The sequence below is a fragment of the Candoia aspera genome, chromosome 1 (genome assembly GCF_035149785.1).
Source record: "Candoia aspera isolate rCanAsp1 chromosome 1, rCanAsp1.hap2, whole genome shotgun sequence".
NCBI classification, from domain to species: Eukaryota; Metazoa; Chordata; class Lepidosauria; order Squamata; family Boidae; genus Candoia; species Candoia aspera.
In genome coordinates this window covers 103,630,237-103,647,721 of record NC_086153.1, presented here as the reverse complement: position 1 = coordinate 103,647,721, position 17,485 = coordinate 103,630,237, and the positions used below count along the sequence as shown (strand labels likewise).

Genomic DNA, 17,485 nt, shown 5'->3' with positions numbered 1-17,485 from the left:
GTGTTTATTACTGCTACATAAGACAGAATCCTAACAAACTGAAGAAGCGTGGGAAAACCCAGACAGATAAACCCCAAAAGTTAAGGCGGGTCTGATCTGTGTCTCTTTGAATGACTGCTTAATTCCTCAGTACTATGCATGCATTTTCCCCCCTGGATAGAGGCCCCCTCCTGCTCGCCATCAGTACTCATGACACCTAGTTTTGACTTCAGCCTCTCTTTAGGGTTCCTACAAGGTAGAGGACAGAGCAGCAGAGCGCTACTATTTCGTTTGGGGGAAAAGAGGGCAGCACGTTTGTACTTATCTGCATTAACAGCATTCTGAAATGTATCTTTATCTTGAGGTGTATCTTTATCTTAAGCTGCCCCACCTTTTCTCATTGCATGACAGTTGTTTAGCCTGTGGCTCTTCCTCCTGTCTTCCAAGGTCCTTGCCACATACCATTACATAAATCTATCCCATTTGTGTTGCAGTGCCCCAAAGAGTAAGGTGTTTCCCTGATTATCTACAACAACAAATGGTACAGCCACAAATCAGGAGGACACCATTCAGCACTGTCTCAAAATAGGCAAAATAGAAGCAGGGTAGAGACTGACAATGGGTACAGCAATTTTTATGCCACGATTGTTTTGTGAGATCTAGAGGATGGGCTGAGAGTACTTTAACTCAGTAGTGGGGAAAGGGCCTCAGAAATGTGTTGCCAGAGACAGGTCTGAGATGGCCACCTCAATACATGCTGTCATTGCAGCATGTTGATTAGTATTGTGGTCTTTAACTACAAATCAATAAAATAAATAAGATCAGTGCTTTGCATGCATAGTTATATGGGGGTTTGCTACATGAACATCTTTTCCATTCTGAGCTACCATGCCGATTATACCATCTAATTTGATGATTTATGCTTTGCCTACATATCTCATGTGGTAGCATTAGTTCATGTTGACGACTACTTCTCTGTGTATATCTAATGGAGACACATCATCAGTGAGAAGCATTAAGATTGGTGGATAACCAAGGAGTTGCTGTGCCAGTGCCTATCTTACCTTTTGATTCTACTGCTATTCTTGTGTCTATTATTTTGCTGCGTGGAGGTCCTAGTGTAATAGTGGCTAGTGAAACAGAAGCCCAGGTTTATCCTGCCTGTTCTTGACAATCCATACTGCTGGAAACCACCTACCATTAATGCTGTTACAAGTGTTTTAAAGACAGATTGGCTTTATCATTATTACGCTGCATAATCAAAATGGATAGGCATCATTACCCAAATTACATGTTTTCAAAAGGTCTTTCATATAGGGCAATATTAAAAGGCACATTTAAATGGAAAGCAATTTTCTCTCTTTGCTATTTTCTGTATTCCCTTAAGTAGCATTGAAGTAAAAGCTTTCCTTGGTGCTATACTAATTTTCTTTGCACTCCTTTAACCCAAATGTGAAATCATAAAACTTAATGTTCATGCCAATAATTTGTCACTATGGAGATATTTTTGATGTCATGTATTCTTTCCCATGATATAATCTCCTGTGCTGCAAATAAAACCGGAACATGTGTGTTTGTGTGCACATGTGTGCTATGAATTATACTTTCTTTTTTTTTTTTTAAAGCCAGTTTTTTACATTTTGCTTTTAAACTTTCAGACTCTCCATGTTCTTTGTTATGAACTTTGGTATCAACCATTATGTCTTTTGGATTACTCAGAGAAATTTCTGCATGTCAGCCATCTTTCACCCATAGCTTTCTTTTGTTAATTTTGATTCCCATCCTACTTAATAATATATTATTATGCTTTTGGCAGTTACACCACCTTCTTTTGGCATAATTTTGTTCTGACATTTGCATAAAATTATGCAAATGTTATCATATCCCAGAAACAGAAACAGCTGTTTAACTTCTGTCTAGAAAGACTTTGAAACTTCATTCAAAACCCATGGATTATAAGCAATACTTTATTTAACAGAATCACTAATTAATGTTAGAATTATTTTTTAAAACACCCTTTATTTTTACTGTATATTTTTTATTTTTAATTGTTGAACAAAGTAAAAGTTTGAAAGAATGAAATCAAATGAATTTGAAAGTGATAATATTTTTTATTCAAAAATCAATACAGGTAAAAGGATAGGAATTAGAGTTATTTACAGAATTTAATTGGTATGTTATATAGCAATAACATTTTTCCAGAATTCCAGTTTGTGCCTCTGAAGTCCTGCTATGTTGCCTCATCATGGAGGGGATTGTACCTGGGGGGGACTAGTGAAGAACATCTGGACCCAAGAGTATGATCACCCAAGGTGTAGCAGTTATTCCAGCTGCCCAGCTAAAGCAAGCCAGGACCTAAACGGCTCCTGTATTTTACCAAGAAAGCCACAAGATAAAATGATTGATGATATAATGCCAGATAATGGGTCACTCAGGTTTGATGGCATTCAACATGTTACTGATGAAGTGCTGAGGATCTTTTCATAGTACTATTTGTGTTTATGATGTGGCTAGATTAAAGCCTTCTGGAAGTCTACTTATTGATGTTGCCATACAGGAAAAGAAAATCTGAAGCAGCAAAGACAGAATTACAGTGGGAACATGGAATATAAGAAACATGTACACGGGGAAGCTCAAAATAATGAAAGATAGAAGGATTTGATTACACACTGACATCTTAGGCATCAGTGGACTGAAATGGACTGGAACTGACCACCTTAAGACAGAAGATCATACTGTTTACTACTTAGGACATGAAAAATGAAAAAAGAACAGAGTTGCTCTCCTATTCAGGAAGGATATAGCAAAGATACATTTAGGTGCTATGCAGTAAATGACCAAATAATATTACTCATATTTCACAAGTATGAAAGTGATATGATGGTTATTTATTTATTTATTTATTTGTTTATTTATTATTCCACCTTTATTATTTTTTTATAAATCAAGGGGGCGAACATACGTAATACTCCTTCCTCCTCCTATTTTCCCCACAACAACCACCCTATGAGGTGAGTTGGGCTGAGAGAGAGTGACTGGCCCAAGGTCACCCAGCCAGCTTCCATGTCTAAGGCGGGACTAGAACTCACAGACTCCTGGTTTCTAGCCCAGCACCTTAACCACTAGACCAAATTTATCCAAATTTACGCTCCAACCACTGATGCAGAAGAAGAAGAGGTTGATGAGTTTTATGGTCAAGTATAATTTGAAACTGACAGAACATGCAAGCAAGATGTGTTATTACAACAACATCTGAAGACACTGAAAATGGAAACAGACATGGAAAAAGAAGGAAAGTCTTCCAAAAGATCTCCAAACTCAGAAGGAGGTTCCAACCTCAAATTGGTATGCTAAATGATGCCAATGTACATATAATAACTGATTTCAAGAAGATCAAACAGGAGAATACTGAAGTTCTGTACAGTACAGAGGTCAACATCTAAGATACCTTAGAAGATAATTCCCTATTTAAGAGAACCTCTAGTACTAGAAGATGAAGCTAAATCAGCACTCCAGTCATTTCCAAGTCAGAAGGCTACTGGTACTGATACAGAAATATGGCAAGCAACAGAAGAAGAATCAGGAAAGGTTCTAACCAAACCATGCCAACAAATCTGGCACAGTGGTGAACAGATTGGAAGGGGTCAGTTTTCATACCAATATCAAAGAAAGGAGACTTAACACAGTGTGCAAACAATTCATAATATCCTTAATTTCACATGCTAGCACAATGATGCTTAGGATCATCCAACATAGAATAGAGTACTATATGGGAAGGGAGACGCCAGGTGTTCAAACTGATTTTAGAAAAGGCTGAGGAATAAGAGATAATATTGCTGATGCACAGAGGATAATTGAGAAAGCCAAAGAATACCAAAAAGAAGTTATGATGTGCTTCATTGATTGTAGAAAGACCTTCCATTTGTGTCAACAGTGTCAAGCTGTGAAATGTACTTAGGAAAACGTGAATCTCAGAATATTTCATTGTCCTCATGAGAAACCTATACAAAGGTTAGGAAACCACAGTACAGAGGGAACGTGGCAAAATAGATTGGTTCCAGGTTGGCAAAGGAATGTGAAAAGGCTGTATACTCCCCCTGTTTATTCAATCTATATTTTGAGGAAAGCTGAATTGGAAGAAGATGAGCATGGTTTTAAAATTGGAGGAAGAAACATCAATAAACTGCACCATGTTGATGACACTACTTTGATCGCTGAAAATGCAAAGGATTTGCAAGCTCTGGTAATGAAAGTCAATGAGAACATTTTTAAAATAGAACTAAGATTAAATATAAAGAAGTCCAAACTAATGACAACATGTACAACAACCAGCCTTACAACTGACAGTGAAGATTCTGAAGTGGTGGATAATGTTTGACTTTTAGGATTGACTATCAATAGTAAAGATGCCAGCAGTTAATAGATACCCTGCAGATTAGACCTTGGTAGTGTAGCAATGAAGGCCTTGGAAAAGATATTCAAATGCTGCAATGTGTCTGTACATGATCTCAAAGATCAAATCGTGAAGGCAATGATTTTCCTTATGATACCTTATAGGAATGAAAATTACATTTGAAGAAGCAGGATACAAAGAGTATTGATACTTTTGAACTCTGAAGAATACCATAGATAGCCAAGAAAACGAACCAATGGATCATAGAACAAGTCCATCCAGAATTCTCATTTGAGGCACAAATGACTAAGCTCAAATTATCATATTCTGGACACATTATGCAAATATCTAGCTTTAGCCTGTAATACTTGGAAAGGTGAAAAGAAAACAAGTAGAGTACAACCAGCAGCAAGATGAATAGACTTAATTACAGTGGTGATGGATACACCACTGGAAAACCTGAAGGGCCAGGTTGGGAACAGATCATCCTGAAGAAGTTCTATCTATGAGGTTGCTAAGTGTTGACACAAACTTGATAGCATGTAATCAATCAGTTAATCAATCAATCAATCAATGTAGCTAGAATTATGCATGAATAAATAATGTATTTGAAACAAGCAGACTTTTTTTTCTAAGCAAGTACTCATCTGCCACCATTCTTATTCATTCTTGGGTCTTCAAATGGCTCAATCATTTTTTTCTGTACTTTCTCCTCTCATTCCCACTCATCCATTCATATACTGTAATCTAGCAGTATAATTGTTCCCCTTGATTACATTCATTCAGACTGTTGCACAATTTTCCTGAAAACTCATCTCTATTTCTTAGCACCATTCACCAGTGTAGCATATTACTATCAACAAATTATGGATTTTTACTTTTGTAGGCCATAACAACATAGGTGACACCAATGCACAGTTCCTGACATACATTTTATCCCTTTTATTCATAATTAAATCTATACCTTCATTTCCCTGCCTGTTCATCAACTGTACTCCACCAGTTATGACTATAGGTAGTCCTCACTTACTGACTACCTCATTCAGCAACCATTCAAAGCTACAATGGTGATGTCCCTCAGTCATGTGACTGCCTTTACAGACAGTACACATTCTGTGCCTGACCTGTTGTTTCTCCTTTTTCCCCCTTGCAGAGTAGAGAGATTGGAGAGGAAGGGATTACAAGAGAGTAAGCAGGTGCACAATAGGGAATACACACTGAAAGCAATGTGCTGGTGCCTGCAGCCTCTGGTGTGCTACGCAAACAGTCCGGTGTATTCTCCATTGTGTGCCTGCTTACTCTCTTGTAATCCCTTCCTCTCCAATCTCTCCACTCTGCAGGGAGGGGGGGAGGGAGGAAAAAAAATTTCTGTAGGCAATCTCTCCTGTGCCTGACCCATTTCCCCCCCTCTTGCATTCCATGACATGAATGTCTGTGATGGAATGTGTTCCTGAAGGAGGGGGTGATGTGGTGGAATTCGGCACTGCTCCTGATTCCTAGGAAGAAGTGAATGCATTCTAAGCTGATAAGAGGACTCACAGTTTGGAAAGACTTGGCATGGGATCAAAGAGAGTCAGGGTAGCCCCACCCTGGACTCTCCTGGGCTATTTCCCCATAGGTTAGTTAGGATAGCTTTAGTCTGGCAAGATTCTGTCTATTCGGTGAAAACAATAAAGAACTAGAGTTGGAATACACAGACTCAGCGTCGTTTCTTGGTCTGGTCCCAACAATGTCCATATACCATAGTTGTCAGCTGGTGTGTAGATATTGACCATATCTGATGGGTAGATATTGACTTGATGCATAGATATTGACCTTCACCCATCTTGGTTTTGGTCAATCAAGGATTTCGTGTAACATTTTTGTCATAAGATAAAGAAGGTACAGACTAGGTTGTCAGCTTTAGTCATACCTGTGCCATATGCAGCATTCCAGCTAATGATAACAACAGTAACAATAAGTTTTGATACATTTTGGCAGTATGTGACAAGCACAACCAAAGCACAACTTTACTTCAAGCATGCTCATGCTAATTTATGCAAGCTATTCTCTCAAATTCAGAGATTACCTTGTAATACACTGTTGTCTGCATCCCACTAATTAGGAAATGCTACAATCTTTTGACATTCACACAGGGTGCAAACCTAGTCCTGAGTATATTTTCTATTACTTTAACACTAACATTAACATAGCATCAATATGTAGAACAACTTTCTATCTCTTCCTCCCTTGACAAACATGTCAGAGGAAATCGTCTTTTATGCATGAACATACTTCTATGTCATATACTGTAATAGTTCAGATTACTACAGTTTCATTATGTGCAAATAAGCCTTAAATTCATTGTTACTTTCTTGGATCATTTTGACTTGGGTACTATTTTTTCACAGCTTTTTATATGAAATACATTTTGGAAAACAAAAGCCATTGCCAGCATTCTTGGGTTCAAAAGGAACATTAACGCCTCCCTCCCCATTTCAACAGCTGAAAGTAAGGGAATGCTTTTATACATGGCTTCCAGCTGGCATTTCCATGGAAACAGAGGACTTGATTATCCATTCACTCACATGTGTGTAAATGGGTGAATAGCATTTCCTATCACAGAATGTTTGTGAAAAACTGAAACAAAAAAAGAGAATCAAGCCATCTCTTCTTTATGGAGCTTGTAATAGAATACATATTTCTATAGCAGCTGTATTTAAACTCTTGAACTGACTGGCAGAAACAAAGATGTATACTGTATTTCAAAAGGGGAATTGATCTATGTATCAGTATAGTGATACCAATTTATCCTATCTATTTCTATATCTGTATCTATGTATCTCTCTCTCCTAATATATTCCCAAATGCAGCAATTAATGAGTTACTCTTTCACAAAACCTCTATCACATTATTTGGTTATTTGGTTTGTACCTCAACTGTCCAGCAAGAACAGTATTAAAAGTAGCTCACCATAAAAGTATAAAGTAATACATGAACAAACAAACAAATAAATAAAATAAAAATACACCCAGAGGGAAAAAAAGATCAGCAGATAGTATTTGCAGATAGGAAATGCAAAGATTAAAAAAACAAAACAAAAAGAAAAGTCTGATCATAATACCTGGCTGCTGCTTTGCCTTTTTGCAGAGATTGGCATTTGTCCTTTTTTGCTGCTTGGAGTGTACTTTCAAGTTGCTCACATCTGTCCTCCTAAACACAGAGTAATGATTCATGTCTCCATAGCTGAATATTTGCGATGGTTTCTCACAGAAATTAAAACAGAACTCCTGTCACTTTCTTGAAAAACAATTCAGAGGTTTTCTCCTTGGTGTTGCTGTGAATCAAGACTTGTTTTTTAACCCATTCAACTTCCCCCCTTCTGGTAATCTGCATGCTTGAATCAGGCCTGCTGCAAAAAAAGAGGGGCATTGGAAATGTGGTAGACATCACCAGCTTGCCTGAGCTGCAGCCGTAAGACAGCTCTGCTGCTGTACAGACCACTGGAAACCAGTGCTCGCAAGATACATCGTGGTTCCTTTCAGTCTGGAGCTCTTGGAAGAAGGATTAAGGAAACTCACCATCATATTTCGAAGAGCAGAAATCTCTCTCTAGAGGTTACAATGATGAGTGAAAAAGCAAGTTTTGTGTGGGAGGAATACAGCACTATGTGGACATACTTTGCTTGGTCTGACATTTCTTAGAACTATTTTTCTGCACTAACCCTGACAAAAATTGCCTGAATAATTCTTCCTAAGTCTTCCTTACGCAGCTGATGTTAAAAATATAAATATTACTGTTTTACAGAGCTAGAGCTACAAGACCAACTGAAACAAATCAGCATAGATCACAACCATAGACCTTTTAAATTCATTCATGGCATAAAAATGGCTGAATTAATCCCTACAATGTTTGCACACTTGTATCATTTTGGGAAGCGGTGTTAAATGTTGCATGGTCACCAAGTTCAGGAAATGCCAGAATACCAGAAACGAAAACATATGCCTTGATTGCTGCTGTAAGCAAGCTTTCCATTTTAAAAGAAAAAAGAGCAAGACATCTCTCAACCACATCTTGATCCCTCTAATGTAGTCTATCCTTCTGCCTTCTCTCTCTCTCTCTCTCTCTCTCTCTGTGTGTGTAGATAAGGATGGATAGTACCCTTGCTTGCTCTGGCTAGCATCTGTCCTGCCCAGAATACTTATGGGAGTAATAAAAAACTCAAATTCACTGTCCCCAGGGGTCTATCTAGAGTTTGTTTGAATTATATGCTTTCATAATAAAACACCTACCAGGAAACTTCCTGAAATGCACTCTAGGAGATAGACTTTACCCCTGGCAGAAGGTTACTCCTTAACATGAAATTCAGCAGATACATTTGGTGGGATAGAGTCCTGTTTGCAGTCCATTAGATAAGCTGGGAGAAGGTCGAACAGAGACATCTCTAATTGGTTTGTCTCATGGAGACTGTCTGCTATAATAGTTGATTATATCCACCTAACCTGCCTTTATTCCTCTTCCAGGAACTGGACATTGGTTAACATTGTCACATCCCAGTACTGATATTCCCATGGCTCTACAAATCATTTAAATAAATAAAAAATAAATGAAATGTTGCTTTCAACCATGCTGTCTACTGAATATATCAGAGATGGGCAAACAAAACTCACCCTCGGCATCTGCCAGATCTAAATTGGAAAACTGTGGAATGCTTCAGGCTCCAAAAATATTCTGAGACGAGGAAGAAGCCTTTCAAATCAAAGATACTCCGAAAAGTCATTGTGACCAAACCATCCCAAGGAAGAGACAGTGCCTCAGAAGAAAGAAAGAAAGAAAGAACTACTTGACAGATTCAGGGCGAAGTTTAGTCTCTGTGAAGGATTCTAAATATGAATCTGTGGGTCTTTGTGAGTGTGTCGAAGAGAGGAACCCGGCAGTTGAGACAGAGGAGACTTTGTCAACAGCCCTGGCTCTGACACAGCTCAGCCTGTTCCCTCACTCCCTGCTTTTCACTTCTGCCATCACAGGAAAATGCAGTGGGTCCTTGTCTCCACCCTTCTTACAATCTCTTATACTCAGCAGGTAAGTAAGCTCTCTAGAAAGATGGCCTCACCATGTCAAAGGAAACTTAGAGAAAAGCGTTGGGCATAATAGCCAATTAATCCTACTTGTTTCTGGGAAACTTTATTGCTTTAGCTGCCCATTTGAAGTCACATTCTTGATTGGAACTATTATTCAAAAATTAAGAAAACTTTTTTCATATGCAGATCTTTGGATATGTTTATAAAGTATATATCTTTATAAGTACAAATTATTAGCCACCACAATATAAGCTGTAGGGTCCTTTATTTAGGATCCTTCTGTAGTTTCATAGCACAATCTATTCATGTTCTAAAGGTACTGAATGTTATGAAGCTGATTTCACTTGAACTACATCTACCCATCTTTCTATGAACACTAGGTATTATCCAAACTTCTCAGAAATAGGGTTTATAAAACATAGTCAAGGAGGTGGAGCTAAGATGGAGCAGCAGCTTCCCTGCTGAGCTCCTTATGATATTTTATTTGTTCTATCCATTTCTATTAACAGCCTAGCTACATATCTTAATTTTTGTCTAGTTTTATTTCATAAGCACATTTTCCACAAGAGATATTGTATAACTGAACACCAAGTTCTTAAAGACAGTTAATTCTCCCACTTTTTACTATGGATTTATAGAAGAGGCATTTGCTTAATAATATCTTTCCCTCATGAGATTTCTACAAAGCACTTCTATTTTAATTTCTGCCCTATGAAGTTAGTTGACAAAGCTTAAGTGTTAAATCTATGTGATGTGAACACAAGAAAATCAAACTAGGAATATATTGTAGAACATGCAGATTATAAAGAGGCAGATTACTATTATAAGGCATGAAATGGGGGACCTCTAAAAATTTTGAGGTGAACTGATCTGTTGATCTCCTACGCATGTAGGTTATTAAGCGATGATTTTTACACACTGTACCACTTATTATATTCTTCAAAACTCAAATTGCTTGTCTGTTTTAATGGTGAAAATATGCTTTCTAAATCATGCTATAATTTAATTAACATAAATTATGTTGTTCTTTTATATAGATACAGTGCACAATTACATCATATGATGATAATTGCAAATTGGTTCTTTGTTATCTTAATAGAATGAAAGTCTTACTTAAATTGGTGAGAATATTTCATAATGACTCAAGTTCCATTGATTTCAATGTGTAGGGCATAAATAATCTGGATCCACACTACAGTCTACAGCAGGAGGGGTTAAAGGTAAACCAATTTGCATATTCAGTAAAGATACCAGATCCAGGCTGCAAAAATCTGGAGAGTTAGTATTTTCTATATTGCTTTGCTGCCATCTGGTGGTTCTCTGGATTTTTGCAGCTCAGATCTGGTAGCCTATTTTATTTTATTATTTTTTACCTTACCTTACTTTACTTCATTTCTAATGGATTGCTCGACTTCTGTTAGTTTTTGGAATTCTGGCAAGGGCTTTGGGATTAGATGGGCTTTTATTTGAATAATCAGACCAGAATTAGAGCTGAAAGAAGAGTTGTTATAGTGTGTGAAACTGAATACAATCAAAGAAATAAAAAGAAAAAATGATTTTAGATTTGCCTGCTTCTAAAACATTTGGCTTGCATGAAATATACAATTGTATGCAAAAGTCCATCATGCCTCCAAGTTAGCATCTCATGAATAAGATCTTCAGCTTCCTGAATGATACCCAATCTGTATAATTAAAATTAGGGGCATGATGTTTCCCCAATGAACATTTTCATGAGCAGAAAGCATGTTTTCTGACTATCTCAAGTGAGGCAAAATATAACAATTGAAGTAGGAAGCTAGCTCCCCCCCCCCGCCCCAATTTAAGCACAAAATCTAGCACTCTGTGATAATTTGGGACTGCAACTCAGAGAATTCCCAACCAGAGTCCAGGTTGGAGAATGCTGTTACCAGGGATATTACACTGAAAAGTGGATTTAGTCACTGCAACATGTCATGCTTTGTTGAATAAACGGCATTTGGCCACGTTTATAATTAACACCAAACTATGAACTATTGTTTTACAAATTACAATGACTGGGTGCGCACAACATGCTAAGCCAAATTATAGTACAGGTTAGAGTGCTGTATGAACCTTCTCTAAATGTATATCTAGATGAAAAGTAATATGGGAAGTCTCTGCAGGAAAGCAAACATTCTTTATTCTAAAATTTCTTAACTCTTCCATTTTTTTGTCCTACTGCTCCAATCATCTTTGGTTAGTTCACCCACTGACCATGCTGACTGGGGATGTTAGGAGCTGGAGTTAAATCCATTTGGGATGTACTGAATCAGAGAAGGGTGTTCTAGAAAACTTCCGTAAGTATAAATATATCTGTGTGAAGGGAAGGACACATTTGCTGGTCTGCATCTTCCATGTGGACTGATAGCAAACTGGGTCAAAACTTTTTGCAAGATCAGCATCCTCCTCCATGAACCTGTTCTGGTCCACATACATACAGTACACCCAAGGCCAGTCAAGTTGTTTTGGCCATTTACCCTGATTGGCAGACAAATATAGCAATAAATCTGCTTCCTGAGGCAACTGAATGAATGAATTCAAATGAATCTGAATTAGAACTTTTGATTGCCATCTTGGATGCTATTTTATACTTTATACTTATATTTATATTTTATGTAATATATCTTGTTTTTATTGTATTTTAACCTAATTTAGGTGTATTGTAAACTGCCCAGAGTCCCCCTTTTGAGGGGAGATGGACGGTGATGAAATTTGATAAATAAAATAAAAAATAAAATAAAATAAAATAAACTGTCTTGACCTGTCTGTTGGTGACATGTGCCCTGACTAATATGGAGTAATTCCACTCCAGTGCAACTCCAGACAAAGTCTCCTTCCACCTAGATTCCTAATGTGTATATTGATGAACCAAGCACACTTGACTTGCCTCTTTGAGACCTTACAGAGCTCAAAAGAGCACACACATAAGTCAGTTGCAGTCTAGTTAAACTAGTTTTTACTGTGCTTGTATGAACATTACTCTATGCCAAGAAAATTCATGCTGCACCTTAGACCAAGAATGTGACCCAAGCATCCTATTTGGCCCCATTTGCCTTGATATCCCTGGTAAGGGGTGGTTGTCATTTAGTTGGTAAGTCTTGTGCCTCAGAAATGTAAGAGGAAATTTCTGATGTGGCAAGGCTAATGGTTGCCTTTGTTTGGCCAAGAGAAATAGATGATAGGCATGTTGTCCTCTTACCTTGGTGCTGAATCTTCAATGGTTCATGAGATCAGGCTGCAAGGAAACAGATTAGGCATTACTAATGGGATTCTTAAGTAGACTTGTATATATTATGCTGTTTTGTGTTTTAGGAGTCATTGTGGTGGAAGAGTAATTGTACAGTTTGTGGAATGTCCTACCTTCTTGTAATTTAGGGGTATTAATATTCAGGATTCTATTGCACTTGGAAAACAGTTACCATTTTCGGTTGCAAGCTTTCCAGCTCTCAGTTGAGTCCACCTGTACAAAAGCTTTCTTTCAGGGCATCAGGCCAGGGACAGCAGCAAAGAAAGAGTGGAGAAGAAGGTGCAGGAAACAGTGAGCTTCATCAACGTCAAGAGTTATGTCACTGGCCCTGCAGATGCCCACCTGTGCCAAACTGCAGTCCTGGAGTGAGTCTGCTGAGAGATGGCTGTGGATGCTGCTGGATGTGTGCCAAACAAGCAGGCACCATCTGTAATGAAGCCGAGGTCTGTGACCATCACAAGGGACTATACTGTGATTACTCTGCAGATAAGCCTAACTATGAAAGAGGAATATGTGCATGTAAGCCTTCCCTCTGTTTTCTTCACTATTTCCTATAAAATGGCAGCAGGGCTGCAAGGAAAGGGTGCTCCCAACTGTACTACATTCTGTACTATGCTAATTTTCTTTCAAAACAGAAATAAACAAGCACAATCTCAAACAGTGACTTATATTGCTCTGTGAAATAACAGAGTAACATATTCTCCAGATGTCAATGAGACTGAGAATTAATTGATCAAATGATTAAGTAAATTTCTGAACTGGGACTCTCTTAATTGTGAGGAATCTAATCCCCCCAAAGAAGTTTCCCAAAGCTATCTAAGTAGATCTCACCTTTAAAAAGGGGTTTTAGGATTAGAAAGCTGAGATAATGGAGATATTATTACCATTAGATTCTGTTTTCTTATCTATGGAGAATACTGAAGTACAATAGAAAATATGAAATACCAAGCAAGAATGCTTCAAATCTTAACAAGCCTGCATGTGTGTTCTTATGTGTATACAAAGTGTTTTGAATAACATAAAACATTCTTTAATATTGAATATTGCTATTCATACATGTCACCTGCAGTATTTATATTTAATTGATTTTCCTGACATTTGCACAGGCTTAAGTTTTATTCATTCTGTTTTGCTATTTCAAGATATGATAGCAGTTGGCTGTGAGCTCAGTGGTGTATACTATATCAATGGCCAATCTTTCCAGCCTTCTCCTCTTTTTTCGTGCTTGTGTGTGAATGGTGCAATTGGATGCACACCAGTATTCATCTCCAAGTCAACATCTAATGAATGTGCATTGCTCAAGAACAGAAAGAAAGTTGGACATTCCAAATGTGCTTCAGGGCATCTGGAAGAACAACAATCAAGACATTACCGAATAATGCCAGGTATACAAGATTGGACTGATGAAATATTATTTGGATTGAAAAAAAAGAAGAGGTGCTTCCTTGTTAATTAAGGGAGAGCTAATAATTAGTATTTTATCAAAAAGTAACAGAAGATTTGAGAAGTGGGCTGGCCACTCCACATCTGCCAGATATCCAAGAATATTCTACTTCCCTAGTAAAATTAAAATTCATTTAAAATCACACGTGTGGCTGCTAAAATTTCAAGATATTCTGGTATTATCATGAAATCTTGCATATTTCTGCCATCTCATGTGAAATGTCTATCTTGAGACATTAGCTTTCTTTGGGAGGGCAGGGAAGGGAGGAGTGCCTGGCCCACTGCATGATGTCATACTCAAGGCCAGAAAAGCTGATGTTTGCTTTGAGCTTGTTGAGAAACTCCACTTCAGATTAGGATAAACAAGCAGTTGTGGAAATGCTGCCTCAAATTTTGAAAACTTCATTATAATTCAAGCAGTTTATCAGTTTTATGCTATTAATGCTTGGTTTGCATGCAGTGTCATAAATGTTTAAACTGTTGTTTATTTTGCCAGATGCAAAGCTTTATTTTCTTGCTTTCTTCCTGTACTGTCCTAGTTAACAAGTCTCTGTAGTAAAAGCAATGCAATTATTTTATGTACAATAAATCTAAGTATACTATATGTTAAAATACACAGCTTTGTAACCTTGCTTTATTTATTTCAGATCTATGCCAGGTTTTTAATTTGCTTCCTGCACTGAGATTTTAAGCTGCTGTTTACTTCTCAGGTATCCTGGCTCTTCTGCTTTGTCCTCTGACCTGTGCACATTTTATATCTGGTCAGTCATCCTCTGAAACTCCATTAGGATTTGCTAATTGAGACTTTAAAAAACAGCTTAACACACAGAGCCGTTAGTGCTCAAAATCTTTAAGGCCATTCCTCTTGAAGAAAATCAAATTCGTGTAGAATTAAGTTCAAGAGTAGATAGAAACATAACACGTTCCAAGTTTCAGGGGACTGAGGTACCAAAAATGTCATAAAATTTGAAGTGGCAAACATCCACTGGCCAGTTCTGCAAAAACTTTAACTTCATTTGTGTAATTTAAATACAGTGGAATTCAAAACATGGATCTGAAATGTTTTATATTTGTATTCCATATCATACTATGGTTTACTTACTGAGCCCTGATTAGAGGTATCATTCAATATTTTTAGCCTTTAGTTTAAAATGTAGCTTTAATTTTTAATACATTTCTGCCTTCTAGCTTTCAAAAATGTGCCCCTTGTTTTGAAAAAGAAATGCCTAATACAAGCAACTTCATGGACACCTTGTTCCCGAACTTGTGGCATTGGCATCTCTGACAGGGTGACCAATGGAAACAGTAAATGTGAAATGAGGAAGGAAAAGAGACTGTGTTATATTCAACCCTGCCAAGCAAATTTTCCAAAGACTCTGAAGGTAAATTGTAATGCCCAAACTGCCTTTTTAGTCAGAAAGCAAATGCTTACTGAACGATGATTTAAAAAGAAATATAGTGTGTGAGTTTAAATATACAGTACACGTGATTGTGCAGAGCTATGGATTTGCTCTTCAGTTGGGCAACTTGTATTTTTTATTGAGTTATGGGCTAGGAAATAGTAGGATTGAGGAATAGGGAGGCAGGATTAACAGCTCATTCATTATAAATCTATAAATTACATCTAGTTAAGGATTTGTTGCCTCCTCTCTTTTTTTTATTGATTGTTGAGGGAGAGGGGTGGGTTTTTTATGACAGTTGCATGACAGCCCATCCTGCTCAAACAGAGCTGGGGGGAATCTTAGCCATCATTAATTTCTAACTCAGATGTCTTAATCTGAAATTATACAGATTATACATTTAGTAGATAAAATTATATAAGGACATTTAAAAAGCTGCCCTAAATGCGACATATGTATTTGATCATAATTTCAATTGTTGTCTGTGTTTATTTTTAAGATTCCAAAAGGAAAAACATGTCAGCCAACATTTCAGCTTGCTAAAGCTGAGAAACTAGTCTTCTCTGGATGTGCAAGTAGACAAATATACAAACCTATGTTTTGTGGAATCTGCCTGGATAAGAGATGCTGCATACCCAATAAGTCTATAATGATTACAGTGCAGTTTGACTGCCCTAAGGAAGCATCCATCAAGTGGAAGATGATGTGGATTACATCTTGCGTTTGTCAGAAGATATGCAATGATCCAGGAGACTTGTTTTCTGAACTCAGGCTTTTATAAGAAATGTATGGAAAGGAAATAACCTCCTCCTTTGTTGCCACAAAAAAGGTGCCCAAGTCCATACTGAATGCCATTCACTACCCAATATATAAAAATATTAACCAAAATGATGATTTTTAAAATGGTTTTGAATGTATTTAAACTGTAGGAATAAAAAGGAAGTGAATGAAAAACCAACACATTTGCAGTATTACAACCACATTGAGCAAGACACAAACAACAGCTGTTGAATTGATTTCAACACAGTTCTTGAACAGAACAGAACAGCTTTACTTCAATCTGGCTATATGCTTGAGAAAAATCTCTTAATGCACATGAATGCACACATTTTATGTTATGGATTTGGCCTCGTTACAAATTTCAAAAAAAAATCAATCCAAGCAAAACACAGGAATTCATGTTTCTGGAGTAGGTAGGTATGTTTTTCAAAATATCTATCTACTGTAGCATAACTCTAATTGTCCACCTGTCACAACTCAACACACTCATAAATATAGTTGAGTTTGCATTTAGCAATAACTGCCCAAAATCTCAGTCAACAGCACTGCAGAGCTAGCAATACATAAGAATATACATATACTGGACACTTTTGTAGACATAGGGATTGTAGAATTTCATTTTTCTCTCAACCTGAACATGTGTTGTATAGTTGTTGTCCTGTCACACTTTCCATGCCCCCCCACCCTAAGTCCCAGTAATAAAAACAGGGATGGATCCTATATCTGCGTAAGGTGATAGCGTTTTACTTTCGAGAACACATAGAAAAAATGCACGTCATTCAAAGCAACAGACTTCTGATAGACTGCACCGCACTTGGCTGTGAATCGGAGTAACCTCCAATGAAACAAGCAGTATGTGTGCATAAACTTCAGTTAGATTGGAATAACTGATGGAACCAGAAACAAGAAACTGGGTTTTAAACTAGACAGCTTTTACTTCATATTGGGATTTCTGTCTGCAGTGAACCTCATAGGTCAATAGGACATATCAGCAACTATTACACAGGTAATAATTCCAAGTTCAACACACCTGCCTATGCCTCGGTCCTAACACAAACTACCCAGGGACATCTAAAGTTGATCACACTGTCTTCTCAATAGAGTAGACAGGGAAGTGCTTCAGTTATAAAGAGCAGCTATGGATGTGCCTTATTGTCTTCCAGTC

The 17,485-nt window shown here is 37.4% G+C and overlaps 1 protein-coding gene across 1 annotated transcript in view; it reads left to right on the top strand.

Annotated features, from left to right (window-relative positions):
* Positions 1-16,361, top strand: part of CCN6 (cellular communication network factor 6) — a 64,421-nt gene extending 48,060 nt beyond the window's left edge. Inside the window, exons 3-6 of the mRNA XM_063296391.1 lie at positions 12,842-13,216; positions 13,840-14,082; positions 15,329-15,522; positions 16,040-16,361. Coding sequence (XP_063152461.1) covers positions 12,842-13,216; positions 13,840-14,082; positions 15,329-15,522; positions 16,040-16,321 — 1,094 coding nt within the window. The 3' untranslated portion in view covers positions 16,322-16,361. The remainder of the gene's footprint in view (positions 1-12,841; positions 13,217-13,839; positions 14,083-15,328; positions 15,523-16,039) is intronic.
* The last annotated feature ends 1,124 nt before the right edge of the window (positions 16,362-17,485 follow it).